The sequence below is a fragment of the Papaver somniferum genome, unplaced genomic scaffold (assembly GCF_003573695.1).
Source record: "Papaver somniferum cultivar HN1 unplaced genomic scaffold, ASM357369v1 unplaced-scaffold_18, whole genome shotgun sequence".
In the NCBI taxonomy this organism is placed as follows: domain Eukaryota; kingdom Viridiplantae; phylum Streptophyta; class Magnoliopsida; order Ranunculales; family Papaveraceae; genus Papaver; species Papaver somniferum.
Window position 1 is genome coordinate 6,412,217 of NW_020627707.1, and position 27,134 is coordinate 6,439,350.

A 27,134-nucleotide genomic window follows, 5' to 3' on the forward strand; every position below is an offset into this window, starting at 1 on the left:
AAGCTTGTTTTCCTGTTCTATGTTTAATCGTGAAGAAATGATAACAGGTAAAGTATCAGAAGGACCTAGAAATGCATACTTCAAAGTATCAGGTAATGGTTTCAATTCCTGTTTGGCCTTAGGAGACTCATCCGAAGATATAACAGACTTCTCAGAAAGTGGGAGTTGTTCCACTTTAGTCTGCCATTCAGTGATGTCCATTGAGGTACAGATTCGAGCAAAGATTGGACTTCACCAATGTATTCATCATCACACAACTCCAAGTCATCTTCCAAACATGCTTGCAAGGGATCTTGATAAATTCGTCAGTGAATCTTGTATCAAACTCTCATCATATTACTCATGTACATCCTCATCATCAAGATCACATGCTGTTGACTAACATTAAACACATTCAATTCTACAGTCATGTTTCCAAAAGATTTCAACACTCCATTCGACAGTTAATGATCGCATTGGACGTCGCCAAGAAAGGACGTCCTAAAATGACAGGAATGTGACAGTCTGGGTTTTGTACAGGTTGAGTGTCTAAGACAATGAAGTCTACAGGAATAGAATTTTTAACCTTAATCAAAACATCTCTCTACCACTCCACGAGGACTTTGACGGATCGGTCCGCCAATTGGAGAGTTATGGGTGTTGGTTCAACTCTCCAAGACCTAACTGCACATAAACAGAATATGGCAGGAGGTTCACACTTGCACCTAGATCTAATAAAGCTCTATTGATCGTGTGTTCTCCGATAGTGCAAGAGATTGTTGGACAACCTGGGTCCTTAAACTTGGGTGGAGTTTTGTTCAGAATGATGGAACTCACCTGTTCAGCTAAGAAAGCACGTTTGTGCACATTAAGCTTGCGCTTTTGAGTACACAAGTCTTTGAGGAATTTGGCATATGCAGGGATTTTCTTGATTGCCTCAAGAAAAGGAATGTTGATGTTGACTCTTTTGAACATTTCTAACATCTCATTGTAGTGGGTGCTTATCTGTTGGCGAACTAACCTCTGAGGATATGGAGCAACATGAGCATTAGGAGGTAGAGGGACATTCACAGCAGTGGGATTTTCGGCTTCACTAATGTGCTCGGACTCTTTTTCTAAACTGGAGGTTTCCTTTGGTGGTGTAGGCAGTGCTAAGTTTGGCTCAAATTCATTTGTTTGTGGCATGCCTATATTGTTCTCAACAATCTTAACACTTCGGAGAGTGGTGATGGAATGGACTTGATCGGGTGAGGTTTCTTCGCAAGATGATGTGCCTGCTTGAAATATCCTCTTTGGATTTTGTTGGGGTTGGCTAGGAAGTTTACCCTTTTCTCTTGTATTCAGTGCATCGCAAATTTGACCCATCTGTAGTCCTAGAGCGGAGACTCGCTGATCAGTCGCTTTCTCATTTTTCATCAGATGTTGGGTCAACTTATTGATACTCTCTTCAATGCTAGAAAATTTCTTTTCAGCAGTGTATTGAGGGGGTGTAGTGTAGGATTTCCTGCAACTACATAATGGCGCTAGAAACAAGGACGTGTTGAAGATTATTTTAGAAAAAGCTGAAGATTGATATTGAGATTTGTGAAAATTTGGAGTGATTGATTAAGAATTTTCCATAATTTCTTGCAATACTGTTAACATTGAAGAAATGGCTAGAAGAAGAAATACATCCGAACTACTGTTAGAAGAAGCAAAAGAATTGACGGAAGAGAAAGAATTGAAATGGGAGAATCTAATAGAATGAGAAGTAATAGAGAAAATCAAATTCAACCACCAATTCAACAAACACTAGTTCAAGGGAGGAATACAGATTATGATAGGGTGAGCATACACACTTGGCAATCAAATTCGGCAGAAGAAGTAGAAGAAGAGGAACAAAACAAAATTATAGACAGGAAGAGAGAAATCAAGAAGTAGATGAAGGAATACTTCATGGAGATGAGGAAATTGGAGCATTAGAAACGTTGAGACGAAGAATACATGAAGAAAGAAGAGCCGAGGCAGAAGAACGTGCAAATTTAACAAGGCAAAATCACGAATTAAGTATGGAGAATATAAGACTACAGAATAGAAGATCGAGAAGTATTACAAAATCATATTCAAGATCGACTTGAAGAGAAATGAGGCGAAACTCACCCACAATCAATGCTGGAAACAATATTCAAGAAGAAATATCAAATCCTAATGAAGAATATCGCGAAAATAGAGAAAGAGTTGATGATCGTTACGCTCCACAAAATGAAACTTTTGATGATAGGCAAAATGGTGGAAATCAAGAGAACGAACAACATCAGGGACGAAATGACCAAGATGGCGAAGGAAATCGAGAAGAAGGAAGAAGAATTTTACATGTGAGAGAAACTCAAAGAAATCAACAGACAATTGAAGAAGAAATTGAAAGACATTATGCTGAACAAGCACGTTTAATCTGCGAACGTGAAAGATTGATAGCGGAAATGGAAGAACAAGAGCTTCAAGAGACAATTCACCAGAAAAATCATGACAATCGAGAAAGAAGACGTACACAAAACCGGAATAACGGTAATCTTAATGAAGAGTATGATAGAGTAAAGAGGATGGCTGAAAGACAGTGAGTTGAATTGATAAGAAATGAACAAAATCATGGAGGGGAAAATGAAAGGCATCATCATATGCGAATTCAAAATAGAGATGAGGAAGAGAATCGCATAAGAAGACGAGATGAGGATAATGAAGAAGAAATGCAAAATTTCGCGAGAGAAGATAGACATGAACGCAGAAGAAGAGAGGCGAAATTAAAGAGACCAATGGATCAAGATTCAGGTGTAAATAAACAAATCTTGAAAGAATTAGAAGAAATGAGAGGAATGATAAATAATAGAGGAGAAGTAGGTATAAGACAATTGGATGAAGCAATAGAAGAAGCTGCGAAAACTCCATTTACAAGGGAAGTACAATTAGGAGGAATACCACCGAAATACAATTTGCCCGCATCAACCAGCATTTTTGATGGAACAACTTGTGCAATTCGACACATTAAAGCCTATGTGAGGTGCATGTTACAATGGGAAAATCATGATGCTGTATTGTGCAAATATTGCGCATCCAGCTTAACAGGAGAGGCGTTAAAATGGTTTGAAGGTCTACCAAAGAACACAATAACCTCCTTCAATCATTTGCAGACTACATTCTTGGGGGCGTATATAAGTAATAATTCCTCGCGACCTGCTATAGAAGATGTGTTTGGATTAAAACAAAGGATTAACGAAAGTTTGAAACACCTGATTAAAAGATGGAGAACTATGTGTAGCGAAATGGCTGGCCGTGTAGATGAGAGATATCTTATATTATCATTTATCAATGCTATGTTTGCAACAAACCTATTGTAGTCCAAATTTTCAGACTCAAGAATACGATTACAATGACTGAATTGTGAGAACTTCAAGAAGAATACATTGCTCTAGAGGAAAGGCAAAATGAAATGGAATCATATCCAGTTGCGAACACCAGCTCACAAACAGCGAATGCAAGCTTATTACCCAAGCTAATAAACACAATGGTGAATACTTCGCAAGTACAACAAGAGAAGGTGACAAGTAACAATCAACAGAAACTGGTAGCTATGGGAAGCCGAGATCAAGAAGAGTACGAAAGAGAAAGAAATTTCTACAATCGTGGAGGAAATAACAAGATTCAAAGATTCGATCAACCGCAAGAAACTTATGGAGGTCAAAGACAAAACTATAATAGAGGACAAGGAGGTCACAAGGTAGTATTGGAAGAAATGAAGATGCCACCTCTAAATGCAAGTGTGGAGAAGATATGGGAAGCTATAATCTTTATGGAGAATATACCAACACCTTGGAACATGGGAACGGAACCACCTCCAAACCACAGAATTCATGAGTTTTGTTCTTATCATCATTTTCATGGACATACCACAAATGATTGCAGAAATGTAAAAAGAATTATTTTGAGAATGATAGATCAAGGAAAACTAAACGACTTTTTGGTAGGGCATCCACAATCTCAACCACTGCCACCACCACCAGAACATCACAAAATAAACACGATGAAAAAGAAAGAAACATTCTTCATAGAAGTTGGTGCAAAAGCAAAAAATCTATTCTGTCACTCTATCGTACATTCATATAAGACAATTGAAGATTTTCATGATAATGTTTTGAGTAGAGTGTTCGCAAGAGATAATGATGGAAGAGAAATTATGAATATTGTGAAAATCTCACCACTAGAGGAATGGCAGAAACATATCATTTCTTTTACCGCAAAAAAAATTCCCGAAGGAGAAGAGGTGCATGACAATCCATTGGTAGTGAAATTATAGATTAATCCAAAATCGAAAGAAGATGAGGATGATGAAGCTGAAGATTCATGGGCAATCAATAGAAATCTAATTGATACTGGAAGCTCTGTGAACATCTTATTTTATCATACTTATAAAACCATGGGTGGAAGAGATGATGATCTTATACCATCAACATATAACATATATGATTTTAATGGTACTGCTAACAAGCCTAACGGGGAGGTTACTATGCGAATTCCATTGAAGGGAATATCTTCTGAAATCTTATTCTGTGTCGTTGATGTAGAATCACCCTACAATGCGTTAATTGGTTGACCTTGGCTACATGGGATTCTAGGTGTAGCTTCAACTTTTCACCAGTGCATCAAATTCCCTCACCCCAGTGGTGTAGGAATCATAAAGAGAGATTGGGTTGAAGGAAAGAGGTGTTACGAAACTGAGATAGAATCTTGCGAAGGAAGAGCAAACAAGAAGGAAAATTGGCGACACAAAATCAAAGAGACACAAAGAAGTGAGAGGTTGATGGTGGATACAATCGAAAGGAAAGGAGAAGAGATGTTCCCAAATTAATGCTAGCTCAGAATAAAAATAATGAACATACCACTACTAAGGAAGTAGTAGCAGAAAATAATAAAGAAGCTGAGGATGAAAAAGGTAATAGAAACAAGAAATGTATGAATGATTAAGTTGTTGCGATACTCTCGCAATAAGCAAAATTCTCAAAAATACATTTGATTGAATGGCAAAATTGAAATTGCGAAATTCAGATACAATATGATGATTTGCGAGACTCTCGCAGAGATAATGAATTTTACAGAAAGTAATCAGAGAAAAATGACGAAAGAGAAAGATGCAAACCTTTATGGCGTACACCCTAGTTCGCGAATACAATTTCGCAAGAGGCAAATGTAAGACCTAAAGTACGTCATATAAGAGGGTACCTATTGCATGACTCAGGGAAAGGCTACACCGCCACCGGAACCTGAGTCATGGAGATTTGGGGTCAATGAATCCCATCCGGGAGAGGCACCTTGGATTCTCAACTTAAGCATATGACTTAGGTTGGGCGACTAAGGTAATAAGGACTCTCCCAAGGAGTGCAGATCTGATCAAGGCGCCGAGGTACACGGTTGAGTCAAGAGTGCCATAGACGTTTGAAGCGTACTTTGCCATTCTTGACAAGTCTTGGCTTATATTGCACTCGGCCTGAAGAAAACCCCACTTAGGGTGCAGTCTCGTAACCATAAACCCTATAGGTAAAATGGATAAGAGGCTGCGAAAACAACTGGTTGTTGTTAAGACTGGATGGGAGGATCTAAGCTTGTATGGTAGAAGTACGCCTCCTTGAAGGGGCAACCAGGGGGAGATAAGGGCGATACCCTCCATTAGGGAGCTGATAAGTGTATTAAGACGCAAATGTCATGAGGATTTTTATTCGCAAGGATATTAAGGCTTGTCATATTTGTGCAACAATCCTGAAGAGGCAATAATACAAAAGAAAAGGATAAGACGAGATCAATGGGTTTTCGCATGAAAGTGCGAAGACGTCCTGCGATTTCGTCGCAAGACGGAAATGTCATGGGGGTTCATTTTCGCAAGAATACTTAGGCCTGTCATATTGTCGCAACATTCCTGAAGAGGCCATAATACAAAAAAAAAGTTAAGGCAAGATCAATGGGTTTTTGCATGAAAGTGCAAGGACATCCTGCGATTTTGTCGCAATGACAAGAGGTGGCATAATAAGACCTTTAATTAGGAAGGCAAAATAAGACCACACAGGAATGAGATTTTGAAAAGAAACAAAATTCACTTCGCATAAGATTGCAAAGTTATATAATAAGATTTTTTTTATGAAATCTCTCATTTGGATTCAAATAGCAGAGGCAAGTATGGGAATGTATAAAATTAGAAAATGTTATTTGTCTCCATGTGAGAGATTTACTCAAAGATTCTAGAATTAATGATTGTATTGATTAACTGTATTGCAAAGAAGAATTGTTTTAATTAATGCAGGTCAAATGAAAGAAACACAAATATACAGAAAGAAGAAATAAATATACAAGTATTACAAAGAATCAAAGAAAGAAGTAAATACTATTTCTTAGTTAATACTTCATTATCTTCATCAGACTTGTTTCCTTCTTCGTCTGCGTCAGAATCTTCATCACCATCAGAACTTCCATCACTATCAGATTCTTTATCGTCAGCTTCGCTATCAGAGATAATCAAACTGGGAGTATTCTGTGGGATTTCTTCTAAAAGACAAGGATAATCAGAATCTGGGATATTATGATCGTCACAAACCATTTGGATAGTTTGATTGCGAAAATGCATAGCGTCATTCTTAAAATTTGCAATAGTGATCTTGATTTGAAACTTCAATCTAGAATACTTATCGTTGCGAGAAGAAAGATTCTTTGTGAGTTCCTCATTTTCAGCTTCAAGTTCTTCAATCTTTTCACGATATTTATTTTCAGAATCTGCGAACAAAAGACAATCAATTATTAACTTGATGAGAATTCATAAGAAGCAAAAGATTAGTAAAAAAGAGCAGTTAGCAACCTTCTCTGTCAGAAATCATATCTCTAATCAAGGCTGTATGTTCAACTTGGAGACTAACATTTACGCCTAAATCTTTTCTAGCATCATCTAAAATTTTCGCAGCCCAAACAAATTCATCCTCACTACTTATGAGAATATGAGAAAGAATTTGATTTTCCCTTTCGCAGAGTTCGATATTCTTGCGGTTAGCTTCATCTCGTTCAAGTTGAACTTCAAGGAGAGCCTCTTGGAATTTCGCCAAAGCCTTGGCACCTTGATCAGAGATACGATCCTTATCATCTATGAGACCCTAATTTTGATTCTTAACTCATTGGTTTTCTCTTTAGAATCAATAAGGAGACGCTTAAATCGGTTGGCTAAGCCTAAACTAGATCTATGATCAATTTCTAAGAGGCGAAATTTAGATCTAAGCTCATTTAGAGAAAGAGATGAAATTCTATCATTTGGGAAGCTATTTAAGGAATTGTTAAGACGCTCAAGAAGGGTATCATTATCCAAGGCATTAGGAAATGAACGAAGATGGGTAGCTTCATCAGAAAGACCATAAATGTCTGCAAAAAGGATCATTTAAATAAGATAAAACAACAGGATGAATGAGTAAAGGGAAAAGAGAAAAGTAACATACCGTAAAGCTGATTATTAGCTTGTTGAAGACTAGAGATTTTGTTCCTATACGAAGAAGAATCAATTTCTAATTGTCTATTTTCTCGCAAAGACCTTTAACTTCAGCTTCCAATTCTTCATTCTTTTTTGCGAAATTGAAGATTCTTCTTTTCAAGATTTTCGCGTCTTCTCTCTAGATCTGAGGCAACAGCAAAAAAATCTTTTCCATCCTGTGAAAAGATATACAAAATATTAATATATAAAGAAATTTTGAGTTATAACAATGAAGAGTAAAAGGATAAAAGTATACCAGACTATTGAGAGAATGCAAGAAGTCGGGAGTCACTGATCTAGAAACTCCACGAAGAGAGCTATCACCATCTAGTAAAGGGACATCGCAAAGGGTAGCGAGAGATTTGCAGGTATTTGCGAATTGGATATCTCCCATTCCTTGTAGAGAATCAGAAAAGAGGCCAGAAAGCTTAACCATAGAAGAAGAATGAACTTTCCTTTTATTTGGAGGACCAGTTGATTTTTCCCTGCGAAGAGCACCTTTACCTTTATCACCAATCTTCGCAACATCGGCAGATTCTTCTACTTCAGCAATAATCTTCACACACAGACAGAAATAAGAAATGGAAGCATGGAAGTAACAATATACTGTTTAAAATCAAAAGAGAAAATTGAAGAAAATTTAAAATCATAAGAGAAAATTTCTTACCTCATACGTGCAGGAGCGAAGAGCTAACAGAGTACTAGATTTCCCAGTCCTGTTATAACTATCTTTCAGTTTTTGGATCTGCGGAATGCCGAAAGAGTTAGCGAACAGAATAATAAAAATCAATAAAGAAATATAAAGTAAGTTAAATGAGAAGAAACATACCTCTTTCTCCTTTTCGGGCCAAGAGAAAACCCAAGGTTGATAAGCAGCGAGATTCGCAGGAAGAACATTTGATTCAGCAATGTAGGGTCCTTTTAGCATTAAAGGAAAAACACACCATTTATCATCTTTAGATTGGCGAGGAGTTGTGTTTTTACCAGAATGCCAGTCAATATCTTGCATGAGAACTTTGGCTTCATCAATGTTATCTTTCCTTTTTAAGCGAATACCCCAGCGAGTATTATCTTTCTTCATGGAGATAAGTTCATAGTTCTCAAAGAAATTCGCTATTGTGTATTTCTCAGCAACTATCTCTAGGTTTGAGAATTTAGGATCCCTAAGTTCTTTGGAGTAAAGAGATCCTCTACCAGCACCACGATTAGCGAACTCTAGCATCATACGGATGCAGTCCCCACTCAGTTGGAAGATAACTCGCGAAAATCCCGAGTGAGCGAGAATTTCATAAAATAAAGGAAGATCTGGGTTATAAAGAGGAATAGGGAGACCTGCGAGAATATGACCTAGCGAAATTATGATTGATTGATCATCACAATACTGATCAGAGAAAAGTTTGACAGAAAGAATTGATTTGGCATTTTCACCAGGAATGGTGGAGAGTGTGAAACCTTTATCAGCAAGATCTTTTTGGACATCTTGTAAATTATTTTCATATTTATGACCACTTGGAGCCATGTTTGAATATAGAGTATGGGAATGAATAAAAAATAAGAGGATTGAAGGAGGAAAAAGTTACAACAGCAGAACTTGCAGAAGAATAACAGAATTGCAGAGACGAGAGAATAAAAATAGAAGAGAAAGTAAAAAGAAAAATAGAAAGAAGAGTATATAAAGGAGATTTTTTTTACTCGAAGAAATAAACACCATTAAGACGAAGAGACGTGAGAGGTTGAAAAGTAGCGGTTACAAAAGACGTGTCAAGAAACAAATGGACGAAAGAATACGTGTGATAAATGCAGAATATGAAAAGATGAGAAGCTGCGGCATTTCTCACATCATTCTCTACTTTGCAGAGAAGATATGAGAAGAGGCAAGATGTAGGATCAGAATCTCGCAATGACAATGTTTCAGCGAAATTATCAACGACACAGCATAACAGCGTCGCAGAACAATTTCAGAAATGATAAAATAAATGACGTCATCTAAGATCCCGAGAAAGATGTGATAGTCCTGCGAAGATTAGAGAGTTTGCGAATTTAACATTTGTAAGGTTGCGAGAATGTCGCAGACCATACCCGAAAATAAAGGACAGATTAGACGTCATCCACTATGTATTTCCTTATAAATAGTCGTTCGAGTTGTAAAGAAGGAGAGAGATCTTTTTTGAGTAAGAAACAAGTAAATAGGAGAGAGAAAGTTCAGAGCAGAGATCATTCTTGATTTCTTTATCTTTTCTTGTAAGAACATCCAAAGATTAATCAATAAAATTAAGAGTGTAAACCTAAAAATGAGTTGATTAACAATGAAATCATATGAGGAGTGTAGTGTAGGATTTCCTGCAACTACACCTCCCATCCGGTCTTAACAACAACCAGTTGTTTTCGCAACCTCTTGTCCCTTTTACCTATAGGGATTATGGTTACGAGACTGCACCCTAAGTGGGGTTTTCTTCGGGCCGGGTGCAGTATAAGCCAAGACTTGTCAAGAATGGCAAGGTACGCTCCATACGCCCCTGGCACTCTTGACTCAACCGTGTACCTCGATGCCTTGATCAGATTCTGCACTCCTTGGGAGAGTCCTTATTACCTTAATCGCCCAACCTAAGTCATAAGCTTAAGCTGAGAATCCAAGGTGTCTCTCCCGGATGGGCTTTATTGACCCCAAATCTCCATGACTCAGGTTTCGGGGGCGGTGTAACCTTTCCCTGAGCCATGCAACAGGTACCCCCTTATATGACGTACTTTATGTCTTACATTTTCCTCTTGCGAAATTGTATTCGCGAACTAGGGTGTACGCCATAAAGGTTCGCCCCTTTCTCTTTTTGTTTCTGTGAAATTTTCGCGTCTCTTTGTTGCCTCATTTATCTTTTCATTTCTGTCATTTCTTTCATCCATACTTTCATTCTCATCATATCATATCATTCGAAGCAAAGTAAATATTCAAGAGAAATTCTAATACATGGTAACTCTGAAATCTTTGTAGTTGTGAAATCTTTGTAATTCTGCGATTCTATCGCGTTTTGTAAATCAAATCAAAAATCTTTTTATTCTCTGCAAAAGAAATATTCTAGAGAAACATATAAATTGAATTTTCTCAGTTTTCTGTAATTTTGAAATCTCGAAATCTCTGTAATTTTGAAGTCTTTGTAATCTTGAAATCTTAGTAATCTTTATAATCTTTGAAATCTTGAAATCTTTGTAATCGTGCGATTGAATCACTTTTTGTAAATCAAATCAAAAATATTTTTATTCGTTCTTAGTATAAAGTAAATTGTTCAAGGAAGTGGTACTTATCTTTCATGTGAGTCGATGTTGTTGTCAAAGAAGTGAATAAATGCCTTGAAATGTATGAATTTCGCGCAGCAAAAATAAGTGTGAGAAGTGATACTTGAACCCTTGACCTGCTTCTTGGATTTTCTCGCACCATATCAACTGTGCTAAGCCTCTCTTGCGAAATAATCAAAGTTCTTGTGAAGTAATCAAATTCCAACTGTGTGATAGGCACTTCTGTATAAATTTCGCGTAACAAAAATAAACATGCGAGAAGCAAGAATTGATCCCGCAACCTGCTGCTTGCATTCATGCCTCCTGACCAACTGCGCAAGCTTCTTCTTTGCGAAATATCTCTACGAAATTATCATCAACTCTCTTCTGTGCGAAATAATCAAAGAAATATCTGTGCGAAAAAATACGCAAGTGTTGGGATTTGATCACACGACCATGAACTCATTAACTTCCCAGATGACCAATTGTGTTGCCTCTTGTTTGCGAAATAATGAAACAATATTGCGAAATTATTCATTTCTTCGCTCTCTGTAAAAAAGAAGAAAACTATGTTCGCAGGCGAATTCGTACTTGCGACCACGAATGCACATACCGTTTTCTGGACCAATTGTGCAAGAACCTCTCTGCGAAATTAACGCATAACTTTTTTCCTTATTCTTTTATTCTCCCATGCAAATGAGAAGAAAATGAAAAATATGTGTCTCTGCGAATTCGAACTCGTGACCTATTTGTTGTTCGCTCTATACTTTGATTAGTTGTGCTTCACATCTTGAGTTTTATTCTAATTTTCTTCTGATTGTTTATCATTATTGATTGTTGTTCCTTCTCATACGATGTTGTGTATTCTTTTACTCTTAGCATCTGAAGTTTTCTTCGCACGTAGCAAGTCCTTGTTTTCGTCCTATCTGTTCGTCTAATCTTTTGGGAGGTCTAATATTCATTTTTTGTGGTAGTTCCTCTGCCTGATTTCGTCCTTTGATCTCCTTGCTTTATTAATAGTTCTAGTTCATGTTTTGCTGGTCTTGCATCAACTCTTTGTATGCTGGTCTAGCTCATCATTTGTGGTTGTTGGGGCTCCTCTGGTCATCCTTCTTTGTTTAGCACCGCTAGAATGGGGATTTATGCTCCTTTGAGTTCTTTTCTTTGTTGATAACTTGGATCTGCTGTTCTGACTTAAGTTGTGTATCTGCAACTCATTAGTCAAGTTAGTGATGTAATGATCTTGCTTTCTTATTCTTGGATATCATCGTCCTTCTATCATCTTCGCATACTTTGCTCTTTTTTTATCGTCTTTCTTTCTTCTTTTCATGCTTGATAATCCCCATGAAGGACGTGAGTTTCCTTGAGCTGTTCATGCTGTCTACTTCCACTTTTACTTTATTTTCGCGTAGCACCATCCTTCCTTTGTGTTTGTCCGTATATTTCTCCTTGTATTTGTCGTTGGAGTTTATTCTTTCGCATAAGAATACCCTGCATTCTCTTCGTGTTTGTGCGTCACTCTGATTTTCTCTTCACCTCTATTTCATCGCACACATTTCCATTAGATTTATCTTATAGTAGTATTGATACTTCGTTCATTACCCCTTGTCTTTGCTCCATTGTAGAGAAGATTAAGTTCCATTTCTTTGCATTGTGAACTTGTGGAACCATTTCTTCGCGTATTAATAATTTATGCTGGTAAGATCTCCAATTATGCATTGCTGCGAACAACAAATCAATTCTGTGAAAAATCTAGAGAAGTTTGTACTAAGCCTTGTCTTGTTTCAAGTGCTTTAGCTCTTTGTTCGCACGGAATGTTTCCCACTGATTTCTTCTTCGTGTACGTCTTAGAATTTATCTGCACCTAAGTTCTTGTCCTCTCTTGGTCTACCTTTCATCCTTGAGTTTCCTTGCCTTACGCGATGCCTTCACTCAGGTGAAATTAGGTAATGTTACTGCAAATTGGTTCTTCGTCTCTTCGCTACATCCATGGAAAGGACCACCACCGGATTCCGTTTTGTATCACCATCAGCACTTTTATGTGTATTTTGTTGTGGAAAGATGATTCTTCGCTCTTGTAGAGATACATCTCAATTGTTTAGGCTTTTCTTCTTCGAACCTGTGCCATATGCGTTGAATACTTTCGCACTCAAAATCTCCCAGATCTAGAATTTTGAACATATAAGTAAAGAGATGGAAAAGATTTTGTTCTGTATGAACAATCAATAGATAATGATTCGTTATATTTCGCTCTTTGTATCACCATGACCTTTGATGCGGCTCTAACATCTATGTATCTTTTGATTTTGTGAACTTCTGATGGTATTTCTTGCTTGAAGACCATAATTGTTCGCTGGATTTTCCCCTTTTGACCCTAAATTTTGTAGATCTAGATGCACAATAGCTAATTTATTTGAATCTCCTTCAAACCAACAAGAAACAGGTAGTGTTTCTAGCGCCAAAATGTAGTTGCAGGAAATCCCACAACACACCCCTTGTATTATCATGACTATAATTTCTAGATCTAAAATTATTTGATATGAAAATAAAGATAAAAATAATGAAAATAGAAAATAAGACACAAGATTTACGTGGTTCGATCAATTTGATCTACATCCACGGGGTTAGGTTTCACTATGATCATTGAAGAATTACATTGAGACTCCATTAATGAGTATTTGGAGCTCTCTCTCTCTCTGGTTTTTGGGGAAAAATAAAAAGATAATGATAATACAAGTTACTTTTCTCTCTCCTACCTTTCTCTTTATATAGGATGCTACCTAATGGATGACAACTCATATACAACTAAGATTTCCCCTAATTTCGGATCTAGCTTGCGATGATATCGCAAGCTTACAAATGTTAATTTCGCAGATCTTCTAATCTTCGCAAAGTTATTACATTTTTCTTATGTTTAAGCTAATATCACCTATTGTGTCGTTTCTCAAAGTGCTCTGCGAATTTTTGTAATGTGTTGTTAAGAATTTCGCGAGCGTATCGTTGTCGCGAAATTCTGATCCTACAAATGCAAGCTTTCCAAACTGTGGCTAAATGTTCATGAATTGATTCTTGTATAAGTACTTTGTACAATTACTATCAAACCGATTTTGTTTCAATTGGTTCATATACATTTATATCCAATGATGAACAATTGAACAACTCTATTTGAAACACAATTAGATTCATTCGATAATATATCATGATTGATTGATCTTCATATATATTTTCTCTGTAGTTGTGTATTTTGATCTTACTTGTTATATCGTATTGAGTTTTATCTTCTCTAAGATTTACTCTAGATTTATCTCCGATAGGTAAGATATAAAAAGTAATCACATAAGTTCTTCGTCTCAGACTTCTGTGATTACGCAATAACTTGTTCTACTACCATATAGTTAACTAAATTCTAATTTTTAGTTCTTCATTTGACAACCCGGGATTATCCCCTTTTATCAACCACATAATTTGCTGATACTTTCTAACATCGTTATTGATGAAACAATAACGATTTTGAAGACACTCATTTGTTCTTCTAGAATTTACGTGACTTAACGTCATAAACCTTTGAAACACAGTGTCCCATAAGTTAAAAGTCTCTAAATTGAAATCTCTATAGCTTGCAACTGAAACCCAACATCGAATTAGAGAAATATCTTCTTCTGGAGTGAAATCCACTTCGGTTATGCGAGCACTAGGAATGTTGAAATGAATTTGAAGGTGGGTTGGTGTGAGTTGAAATGGGTATTTATAGGGGGAATTTAGCCGTTGGATGATGTATGATAAGTGATGATCAGACCGGTGAGCGATGGCTTGACTAGCGTTGGCGCTGGAATGACCAACGAGCGATGATTCGACCATCGAGCGATGAACATTCTATCGCTCGCTGGAAAGTTTGTCGTGTATACCTATATGTTATGACTAATCATAATGTTATCCTGGATTTGCCTATTTGCTATGAAAGCAAACTGAAAAAGAGAGATAAGGGAGTCGAGAAGAGGTTTTAAACGATTAATTAAAATTTTTGAAATAATTTTAAAAACCGTATTCATACTAATAGGTCTAAAATCGTTTGGAGTAGAAGGACTATTAACTTTAGGAATTAAAGCAATAAAGGAGTGATTCATCTGTTTAAGAAGATAGTTATTTCGGAAGAAGCTTTGAACATGATTATAACCTCAACATAGATTTCCTCCTAGTTATCCCTAAAGAAACCCGCCGGAAAACCATCACGACTCGGAGATTTCCAAGGAGCCATATTCTTAACAGTAGAGAGAATCTCATCAATAGTAGGAATACCTACTAAATCGATATTCATATCAGTTGTAATAATTGGATGCACATCTTTTAAAACTTTATCAATATCGACATTACAAGGCTTAGAATAAGTATATATACTTTTAAACTGATTTGTGTGCAAGGAAACCACTTGCTCTCTGTTTTCCAACCAATTATCCTAACTATCCATTAAAATATGAATTGTGTTATACATATTCCTAAGCTTCACAAAGTTATGAAAAAAAAATTGTGGTTTCCTCGTTAACAAAATCGTGCCGTGTCTTTTACTTTGATTTCTGCATTATAATTGTTTTATTACAGTAAAGTAAAATACACAAATACGTTAACTCCGTAATACTTGATAGTAATCATATATAGAGTTTCGGTTATCACCGAACCTATTATCAAGTAATACAATTTGTTGTTGTATTCTCTCGTTCTTGTATCCATAGAAGATCACACGAAGTGTGAACCGAATTTTCGGATTGTCTCAACTCTGTCCACAGACGATCACATTCGGTAAAGAACTTATAGGTTGAAACAAAAAGATTGTGGTGTATTTGGGTACCCTCGTTTTTTCAGAATTGAATCCCTACTCTAGGTAGGATCTCAATATGCAGAAGCATCTCACAAAAGGATTCTTCACAAATTACTTTCTCCCCTTAAACCAAAACTTATTATTTTATTTATTTTTAAATAAATTGAAGATTCAATGAACCAAACCCAATATGAGTTGCTATCCAACTTCTCCAAATCTTTGTTGTTTAATTAAATCTTATGATGATGTGTCATTAACTCTATGTCTGCACCTCTTTTAGCTCATGACCTATTATGGAAAACAAATTAAGAAGTTAACAATTAGGGAATATCAATCAAGGCTTAAAACCGATGGATTGAAACAGATTAGTATGTTTTATAATACACGAAGAATAAAAATACTATTAACACAAGACAACAAAAGAATAAATATAAATATAAAGAATATTAGATAATAAAAACAAAAACTAAAATATTAGGGCACAACTAGAAATTTCACAACTGATAAATTAGGTTAAAAATCAAAGATCAAAGCTGATTAAAACATGATAGATTAGAAGAAAAACATAATAATTTGTAAGATTAAAAAGAGAATCGAAATAAACAGGTCTAGATTTAACGAAGAAGGCGAAGAAATTTGGTTCATTGACTAAGTCAGCGTCGCCATACTTTTCGCTATTCCCTTAATCTTAATAATTTTATCCTAATTGGTATTTATCTATTTTAGATTTATTTTATCCATTACCTTCAAATCTAATAAAAAAAATAAAAATTATATCTATATCTATTTTTTATTAATAACTCAATATCATATTTATTTATATTATTGTAAAGAAATTTAAGTATGTAGAAATTCAAGATAAATATGCTAACTAAATGTTATTAATACTAAAATTTGTTTTTATCATATTAAATTAAAGTAAATTTTAAGACTAAAATTAAGATAACTACGGCTTAAATTTCAAAGCTGGGCCAATCCAAAAAACCTGGGTAACCCGAGAAATATAACTTGTGCAACACCTCCATGAGTTCCAGGGGTTAGGCGGCAATTTGGGCAAAGAGATTCTAGCTCGTGTCTGGATCGGCCAAGCCTTCCAACCCAACTAACCTACCCAACTCCCACCCTTAGCAATCAACTGATATCCAGTCCAAGAAAAGATATGTCAAAACCAACGCCTTTTTTCTAATGGGTTTATTAAATAAATGCCCTCGGGACCAAGAAAAAAATATTCATTTTAGCGGGGTTATTTATTTATTCATTTAGACAATATTTTCTTAATTAAAAAGTTAAATTGTACACGATAAGATGTACAAATGTACCTAGAGGGTATTGGTTAAAATTCTTGCCCCCTAACACGACATCTGAAATTCAACCATGTGATGTTGGGATTATTTGAGCATTCAAAGTTCATTATTGACGTCGTCTTTATTCTAGCATCTTGCAAAGCCTTGAATTTGACCCACCAAATCTTGAAAAGATTAAGATTTTGGATGCTATTAATTTTGCTACTATGGCTGGATATATATATTTGATGTGACGGAAAAAACAATTACAAATTGTTTCCGTCATTGTAAAATTCAGTCTGAAGATATTGATGTTCCGGAACTAGAAAATGATCGATTAGAAGAAGATATCCAAGGATTAACTGGTGTCATTTCTAATTTACGTTATAAAAATGTGATGGACGTCAAACATCTTTTAAACTATCCTAAGGATAATGATGCAGTTATGGAATCTCCAACATACAAAGAAATTATGGAGTCAGTAATTAATAATGAGAATGATCTTAAACCAGATGATAATAGTGTCGTATCAAATATGTCATCTGAAGATGCATTTCAAGCGGTAGTCATTTAAAAAAATTACTTGCTAAAACACAAGCAAAATATTCCAGAAATTGTGCAAGCATTGCATAAAATTAAGGATGTGATGCATTTTGGTTTGGTTGGAAGAAAAAGACAATCAACCATAAATGAATTTTTTGCAGTTTATTTCTACATATATTTTTATGTAAAATTTAGTGATTATGTATTTTGGTTTATTCTTATATATATTTTTTATATATAATTTAATGTTTATTCGTTTATATTTCCATAGGGCCTTTAAGGATTCAAATTTTTTTATTCATTAATGCATTAAGCGAGATTATTCATTTATCACCTTGGCCCAAGTAGGGAATAGAGAAAATTATTCATTTGGCGAGGTTATTCATTTATCAAACATTCGTTTATCGAGGTTGGACTGTATGATGGTTATTGAAAAGTCGAGGGTAACCAAATACACCACAATCTTTTATTTATCCACCTATAAGTCCTCTTACCGAAAGTGATTGTCTATGGACAGAGTCAATACAATAAGACAAATTGGTATTCACACTTTGTGTGATTGTCTATGGATACGAGATCGAGACAATACGACTACCAAAGTGTGATTACTTGATAATAGGTTCATACTTAACCAAACTCTATAGGATCAGTATCAAGTATTACGGAGTTAACGTTTGTGCAGTTTATTTTTAATTATATAAACAAATATAATTGCGGGAATAGAAAAGTAAATCACACAGCAGGATTTTGTTAACGAGGAAAACTGCAAATGCAGAAAAACCCCGGGACCAAGTCCAGAATTGAATATTCTCAGAATTAAGCCGCCATACAAAATGTAAACCAACTTCGTATAGTTGAGACCAAGCAACTACCCTTAGTTCACTCAGTTTCCTCAGTATCCCTGCGCTTCCGACTTCGATGAGTGCACGCACTGGAACAATTCCTTTGGATCGTATTACAAACAGTAAAGGAACAACAAATCTGTTTGGTAACAACTATATTGATTCTTTAAGATAAGATATCTCAAGACATATGCAAAGGCTCTTTCATTTAAGCTAATAAACTCCTTTGCATGGTTAGATCAATCTAACTTTAACTACCGAAATAATCAAGTCTAGATTCGCAAGAAATCAATATAGATCTCAAAGAGAAACTATAAAGCGATGTTGATCTCACGCAATTAATCAATCGAATAAATATAATTCTAGTTGGATCCCAGACGATCAAGGTTTGTGCAACACAAAGATATGAGAAACCAAATAAGAAATCTTCTTCGTCTTCAAATCTTATTTTAATCTTCAATTAAAGCCTGCACAACACCACTTGAATCTCTTGTGATCAATCACATACATAACGGAGTTTGTTAACAATGGATTATCACAATATGTCTTTAGATCTACAAACAGTCTAAAGATCCCGTCGATACTTCGATCTAGTTTGAGTGAATCTTATATCAGAAGAGAAGATTTTCAAGCATAAACAAACTAGGTGCAATTAAAGTTTCAACAACCGTTAGTTAATCAAATCAAATCAAAAACTAATAACACTGCAATTATCTAGTTTCCCACCAACGGTACTCGTAGAGCTTCTTGATCCGACATAAATCTTTAAACGAGCGGTCGTAATAAGAGATTTCGCCTAATTAGGGTATTTTCCTCTCCGGATAGACGGCTCCACTAAAAACAACAAAAAGATGAATTTTTCCTGGCTCTTAGGATAGTTTGCCAGAAATGCAAACTTAGGTATTTATAGACCAAGGATGTTTGGAAAACAAGGAATTTCCAAAACCGAAAGTATTCTCAAGATATGCAATGAATGAAACAATTCGGTATTCCTAATTCCAATAAATGCTTGTCCAATATTTCCGAAATCTCTCAATAGAAAATCTCCAATTAGTAAATGCACATTACTAATTTTTATTCTCTAGAGATATGCATTTAATTGCTGGTAATTAAAGCATATAAAACTAACAACCTTAATTAAAAGATTCTTAATTTATTTCGGCACAGGATCTCCTTGAGTAATAAGGAATATCTTTGAACAATAAAAGATAAGAGTTATTGTACGTGTTCAAAGTATGTTGACATCTTTCTCTTTGTAAATCCTCTTTCATATTTACAATCTTGGCATCGATTATACCACACTTCCAAACAAGTTTAAAATTGGTTCATCTGTACTCCAAGACAACTATGTGATTGATCAAATATCAAATCACATACATGGGTTCAATCGGTTCTACCAATCACTAGTACCAGTTATACCTTAACTATGGAAACACTTGTGATCGGTCACACAAGTTACCAGGACCGGTTACATCAGTTAGCAGGATCGGTTACATCAATTACCAGGACAGGTTACCATAAACACATGGTATTGCTTGTGATCGTTCACATCAGTTACTAGGATCGGTTACACCAATTACCAGGATCGGTTCACCAATTACTAGGACTGGTTACACTAATTACAATGATCAATTACACAACTCTCTGTGATCGGTCACCCCAATTACTAGGATCAGTCACACAAATTACAAATATCGATCATACCATCTCATGGTGATTACTTAGGATCAGTTACACTAATTAATGAAAACTAGTCACACCAAATCATAAGTCAGGCATTTTGATTAGTTATATCAAGATACATAACAAAGTTAAGATGTTCTACCATCTCACACATATTGGTAATCCAGAGATTTGCAATGAATAACATACCAATAAGCCTAGCAATTTCTATTTCAATTCATAAAAAAAGTTCATGAATTAAACGAACGTAAAAGATTGTTTACTAGGATGAAATTTTCGCCATAACCCATACACATAATCATAACAACATTATAATATTATGTCGATGTCATATCTACGAAGTTCAAAAGATAAGCGGTATACTTCATAATCTAATTCCCTAATACTATGATCATATGATCATGTCTCACTACTAGAGTAATATGTCTCATACACAGCTTCCCATCTACATTTTCAATAAAGCACGACTTCAAAGATACGTTAAGAATGAAACAGTTCAAGTCAATATTACTAAACTTAAGAGGAAGGATGATGTCTTCGTTGTAGTTTGTTACTTCTTCACGTTCTTCAGGTCTTCGAGTAATACTTATATGTCTCAACATTCCTATACTTTCTAGTCTAATCTAAGCGAAGTTGTCTGTAGTACATAATCAAGCGATTCTTAGATGAGTTTTGATTCACTAAAATATAACCAAACTTGACATACCAACGCTTGATGGGTTCAACCGGGCTATGCTCTAACAGTTATGTCTTCATGTTTCTCACATGAGCCAATGAACATCATTACCTTGATAGTACATTGTGCTTAGTAAAAAACGTTTATAATTCCAATGAAGAATCACCTTAACTTATGTGAGTTATTCCTGCAATAATTGTGTGTTTGAGTTATTCCTGCAATAATTGTGTGTTTCTGTTTCTCTTAATTTTTTTAAGAACATTTAAAGGAAAAAAAAAAGAGAAGATTTTTACACGAAATTAGATCAACATCGGATTAATATGTTTTCTCTATCTAGTTAATACAATATGCTTAAATGTGTTGCAATTCATAGTTATATAAATTTGGAAAATTTCTAGAGCATGGGTGCTAAGCCTAGACGGAACAACTATGTATGGTAATAATTTTTGACACAGGTGGTTGGTAAACGATTTTTAAAGTGTTTATTATCCAAAGCACTTCTAAAATTTTCCAATTTTTAAAAGCCGGAGAGGAGAAGCATTTAACATCTACAAAAGCATAAGTTTTGTTCCCACCTAATTTATGCGTGATTTATCTCTAATTATCCTTATTTTATTTTATAAATAAATAAATTACCCTTAAATGCAAACACAATCAATTTTTTGTTCCCTATATTTTATTATATAAATTATTATATTTCCTTTTAAAATAAATTTTAGCTTTAGTTTATCAATAATAAAAATAAGAGCAAATATTAAATAGCTGCTTAATTTTAGTTTTCTTTTTTAAATTATAACTGTAATAAAAAGTGTTCTAGTTTTAACCACAATATAAAAATAATAAAATAATATGTTTTAACAACAATATAAAAATAATACTGATAAACATATATATATATATAACTTTAATTGTTAATCACCCCAATAAGAAAAAAAACTATTTCGAATTACGTGTATGTTTTTGTCATTTGCTACAACAACAATAGTTGAATATGATATTTAATCTTAAATTTTACCAAACATGCAACTGCTTTTTTGACACAACAACAACGCACGGCACAAAAGCGCAGCAAAGGCTGAATATGTGAATCAAATTCTTCGTTATACGGTGGTGGTGTTTGATATGAGCCCATCACCGAGAAATGATATTTAAAATTCAGGAGGAAGTGAACAGAGAATGTTGAACGAAGGCTTCAGTGTATCCTGAATCTTTATTATGCTTCTTCTTGCGGGATCCCGTTATTTTAATTTCAGAAACGACTTAATGAAGTTACACTTGTCAATGTCTTATTGGTGAAGATAACGAGACAAGAAAAAAAGACGAAGAGCTGAACCCGTGCACCCATATTAAGCGTCTCACACTCTTTAAGCATCCAAACTTTAATAGATAGCTCAATTATCAAAGCATGAACAGACAACCAAGTCCAGCGGTAAATTAAACAAACACCGAAACAACCAGGAGAACTCACGATGTGGAATGATAATACTATAAGGTTTTTTTCAATTTTAAACAACAAACACAATGGCTAGGCCGATATTTATATGTGACGACAAATAAAAATTATTTCTCGCTTCTTGTCACATACGAAATTACGTATTACACGCATGCCAAATCAGTACGTTTCAAGCTTATGGTACTGATCAATCAGTAAACATATAGTTGATGAATAACTTTACATTGATGACAAAATATAAGGGCAACTTCTGAAATATGTTTTACCTGTGTTTGTTCAACATCTTGTTGTTGGAGATCCGTAGCTTATAACAACTTATGAGAGAATACTCAAGTTAGACCATTTAGAATGAATAATCAATCTACTCAATGGTTGTTATGCTAGTGCATAATATTTTTACCGTACCTAAAATTCCATTATACCAAGACTTTAAAACCATATAATTAATATGGTGATAAGTTCTCCCTTTAGTCTCTACTTGTCTCTTTTTGCTAGATTTGAAGTTTTCCTTTGCCTATGTGATTTATCCCTCCTTAAACATTGCTCAATAAAGCCATATGTGTTAGTAGATTGATAAAGGTTTCGAATAGGGATTATCATGAACTACACCTAAAAACATTATTAGGCCTTAAGATCCAGACCAACTTTTTTCGATGATACCATTAACTTTCACAACTTAGTACTTCATCAATGAGAGGTTATTTAAATGTATTTTCCTCACCTAAATATTGCACAGCCACACTCCCCACAAATATATAGTCCTCAGATTATCCTCACCTAGTTAGCAGATGAGCACATCATACGTGAACTATACACGAATTATACCAGAATAGTCATATCCGATTAATACTTGTAGATTGTTGAACATCGAATCTAAAACACAATTTATTTTTTTGAAGAAACGATTTCACGAATCTGACTGATGCTCCAGAGATTCTTTATAATTTTCAGTAGAATTATCGTATTGAAAAAACTTAATAAATCATAATTTTTTTCCTTATAAGTGGAGTACCTATGCTAAATTTAGTTAAATATTATTTTTTTATCAATGAGACATTTCAATTATGCCGCAAAATTTATCACATAACATCATGAGAAAGACATTTTGACACACAATCCATTAAAAAAGATGAAGAAGATGAGAGACAAAATTGTTGGATGATTTACATGCAACTGCTTAATTATTCGAAAACAAAGGCTTCCAAAATTGTTCTCACAAATGGTTAATCATAATATGTGACAAAAATATAAGATTACTGCTTCATATAGTTTAAGCAAACATAATCCTGGGTAAAAATGAGAATGACAAGCCAGGAAATTTTCAATATATAAACTGGTGATTGGAAAGCCATGCCGAATTTTCGGTAACATCTTGTTTATTTAAGCCATATGAGATTTATGCATCTTGTTTTTTTGGGACTACAAGAAAGATAACCCTAACATTGGTTTTTTTTTCTTTGTTTGCGGTGATTTGGATGAGAAACTGCATAAAGCTCTGCATGAGTATCTGGAAGTCAGAGGGTTTGTCCCCATCAACATCAGAATGATATGTGACTACCTGGGTAAAAGAGAGCACACGAAGTGCAGTATGCTGCTGCAAGATTTGAAGTCGTTCTTTGCCGTATAACTTGATATGTATATGTTGCTAAGGAACTCAAAGAAGCAAATTTTGAAGCAACTAGAAGGTGGCAATAGTTTTGAGGATTGTAGTTCTTGTGCAACTTTGACTGCATAATATTATAAAGAAAAGATGTTGGTCATTTGTGTAAAGATAGAGATTTAAAAGAGGCATTTATTATAAGTGATATATAGTTACAGATTTAAAAGAGAGGAAGGAAATTTACATAATCATAACGATATCAAAATAACATCACAAATTATGCAAAACTGGTAAATCAAAGAGAAAATTTGAATGAAAACAAAATCACCAAGTCAACTCAATTTTGCCAGATTTGTAGAGCTCATCCCACATATATAATTGTTCCTAGGGAGGAATTCATACCTTACACTACGGTTTGAAAATGTGTACTGGTTGTCGTAAGTACCAAACAAGACAAGGATCTTAATGTGAAAATTGTGATAACTTATGAGTTTTTGTTGGTAGAAGAATATAAACTCAAGTGGTTTGAGAGCTTTGATTTAAAAGCAAAATTAAAAAATATAAAAAATCCTGGATAGTTTGGGGCCTAGTGTGGTTATTTGGGGCATATGAATTTCTTCAACCAACCTAGACAAAAGGATATGGGGTTTCTAAAATACAGTAAAATACTAAATTACTCTTTAAATAAACATTAATCATTCTAAAACAAATACATAATCATAATCACTCAATTAACAAATACAAAAATCATTAATCAAAACCCAATTTTTTTTTCAATTTCCATCAAAATCAAAACTAGAACCTAATCAATCACAAACAATAATTGAAATTCTTTTTTTTTTTTTTGGGTTTTGAAAAAAAACTCGAAAACAAACAATTCAATTGGTTGAGTTAAATCCCTTTAATCCATTTCTTCTAAGAGGAACTCAACAATGATTTAACTCTAAATCTTTGAAATTCACTCATCAATTTTTTTGAAAATCAACCCAGAATCGGTTTATGTGTGCACTAGATTAGTCCGATTGTAGTTGATGTTATAAGCAATCGGTTTTTATTATACACCTACATAAACTGATTCTGGGTTGACGTGATGAACATCAACACAATCGGTTTACGCTAATGCACACATAAAACGATTCTGGGTTCAAGTTCATAATTTTAGATAAATGAAGAACCGAATTATTCCCGCGTTTATATATTCCGATTGTGACTGTTAACGACCTTTTTTTTTTTGAAATTATAGTCGTTGGTCCCTTGTGTATATAAAGAGGATAGCCTATTCTCTATCATACACTACCTTATTCAAAAAAATATTTTTCCATTGTTCATTTTTTCATTCAAAGATGTCAAATTCATCATCATCAACTACCAACTCATACGAACACATACTTGGAAGATGCAAAAGAACTACTCCATCATCGTCAACTACTGTTGATACATGAAAAATAATACCCCTTAACGGGCCTAGGGTGCCCCCAAAAGGGTGGCAAACCTAACATGAGACATGGGGACTTGGGGACTAATCCCAAGTCCAATGATAAAATACCCATGAAGTGGAAAGTACAAGGAAGGGATTAATGAATAAGAAGGAGGTTATTTAAGGAAGGGATGACATTAGAAATAATTAAGGAGGTTTAGGACATGTGGCATGATGTCATAAAAGGAAAGGGCTTTTGGAAAATCTATATAAGGAAGGACAAGGTACAATGGAAAGGCAACTCTCTCTCTTACTATTCCTAGAAAGCTGAGGTCACTTGGTGTAGCTAGGATAGGTAGAACCAAAACTAAAATCACCCCTAAACATTTGGCGACCACACTCGGAGGCTCGTGCCTAGCTCACCATGGCGTATCTCGGAAGCACTAGCTCAGGCGCAGCGAAAAAGCAATTAACCGATTGGCCCATCAACATGGACGAAGTAACAATAGACGACGAGGACAACGAAGAAGAAATACTAGCCCAAGACACCGTCAAGCAATCGATAGGACGCGGACCCCAAGATAGAGAGATAAGCGCAACTCAGGAGAAAAACACGCAAGTAATCCAACTACCGGAACCCTCATCTCCGGTTCTGCAAGACATACAAAAGGAGCTAGATGAACGCTTGCAAAGAAGACAGGAGATAGAGGGTTGGATAGCGCAAGCAGTAATAGCGGGCCAAAGTACTCCCAATGAAGCAACAAAGAGCGAAGGACGCCAAAATGTCAAGATTACGACATCGCAGGAAGAGATAGCAAAGTACTTGGATCAAAATTACCATGTGATAAAACAATACAATTACTGCCTCGTGAGCAGCCCGTACCCAGCAAGCATCCGAGAATATTAATACCCCGAAGACTATGCTTCTCCAAAATTCAAGACGTATGATGGACAAGGAAATGCGCGGGAACACCTTAGCCGATTCCTATCGACAATGAATGACAATGCCTCCGACGGAAAGTTGTTCTTAAGGGAATTTCCTAAGTCACTAACAGGCACGGCATTCACATGGTACGACAATTTAAAGGCGGAAAGTGTAGATTCTTGGCCAACCATGTCCGCAGTTTTCCTTGGGAAATTTTATTCATCCAAGAGGAAAATCACGTCAATAGACTTGAGCAAGAGCGGTCAGCGAACAAGAGAGGAAATAGGAAAATACATCTTGCGGTTCCGACGACTGGCACTAGATTGTCATGAAGACATCAGTGAAGGAGAGCTCGTTGAAATATGTGTGCGAGGGATGATACCAGTCTTCAAAAGAAGTTTGATCAACTTCAGGTTTCAGACGTTCGTCGAGCTAGACGAAGCAGCTGAAAGAATCGCTGACTGTGTGGAAGAAGCACCCACAGACCCTACCTGGTGCCACACATTGAGTACCATATCTGAGGTACCACGTAATGTATTATCTAATACTAACAAGGAGAGAGGAGACCAATTTCAAGCAGTCGATGGAGGCCAAAGGAGGAGCGGATGGACTAGGCAAGACTCAAATTCACCACCTCCCCTTCCCTGCAGTAGAGAGCACGCGATTGAGCTCCTGAACCAATGGGTCACAAGAAAGGAAATCCAGCTGCCCCCAACAGTGATAGACGTCAACAAGATGGACAAGAACGCGGCCAAATATTGCCACTACCATCAGAGGTTGGCACATCCGACGGTGGAATGTTTCACGATAAGGAGCATATTCGAACGAAAATGCGCCTCTGGAGAACTCGAGGAAGCAAAGCAAACAATTGAATACAACCCCTTTCCCCGCCACTGAGCAGGAAATAGTGAAACCCCCCCCCCCCCTCCTCCCCAAAAAAAGAAAAGGAAGAAAAGAAAAGGAATATGAAAGGGTGAATCACACCTAGCTTGTAAACAACCCCTTTTGTTATGGTAAGAATAATTTCTCTTTTAAAATCATAAGAAATACGATGTGATAAGGCCACGGGAATGCCAAAGGTGCCTGGTCGGCTGACAAATCTACAAAAGGCTACAGGAATGCTAA

The 27,134-nt window shown here is 35.5% G+C and overlaps 1 protein-coding gene across 1 annotated transcript; it reads left to right on the plus strand.

The window, feature by feature from the left end:
* Positions 1-26,078: 26,078 nt before the first annotated feature.
* Positions 26,079-26,906, plus strand: LOC113337984. Its single transcript, XM_026583511.1, has one exon. The coding sequence runs from the start codon at positions 26,079-26,081 to the stop codon at positions 26,904-26,906; it is 828 nt and encodes a 275-aa protein (XP_026439296.1).
* The last annotated feature ends 228 nt before the right edge of the window (positions 26,907-27,134 follow it).

Coding starts and splice junctions, on each gene's coding strand:
- LOC113337984 (XM_026583511.1), top strand. CDS start 26,079: ATGAATGACAATGCCTCCGACGGAAAGTTGTTCTTAAGGGAATTTCCT.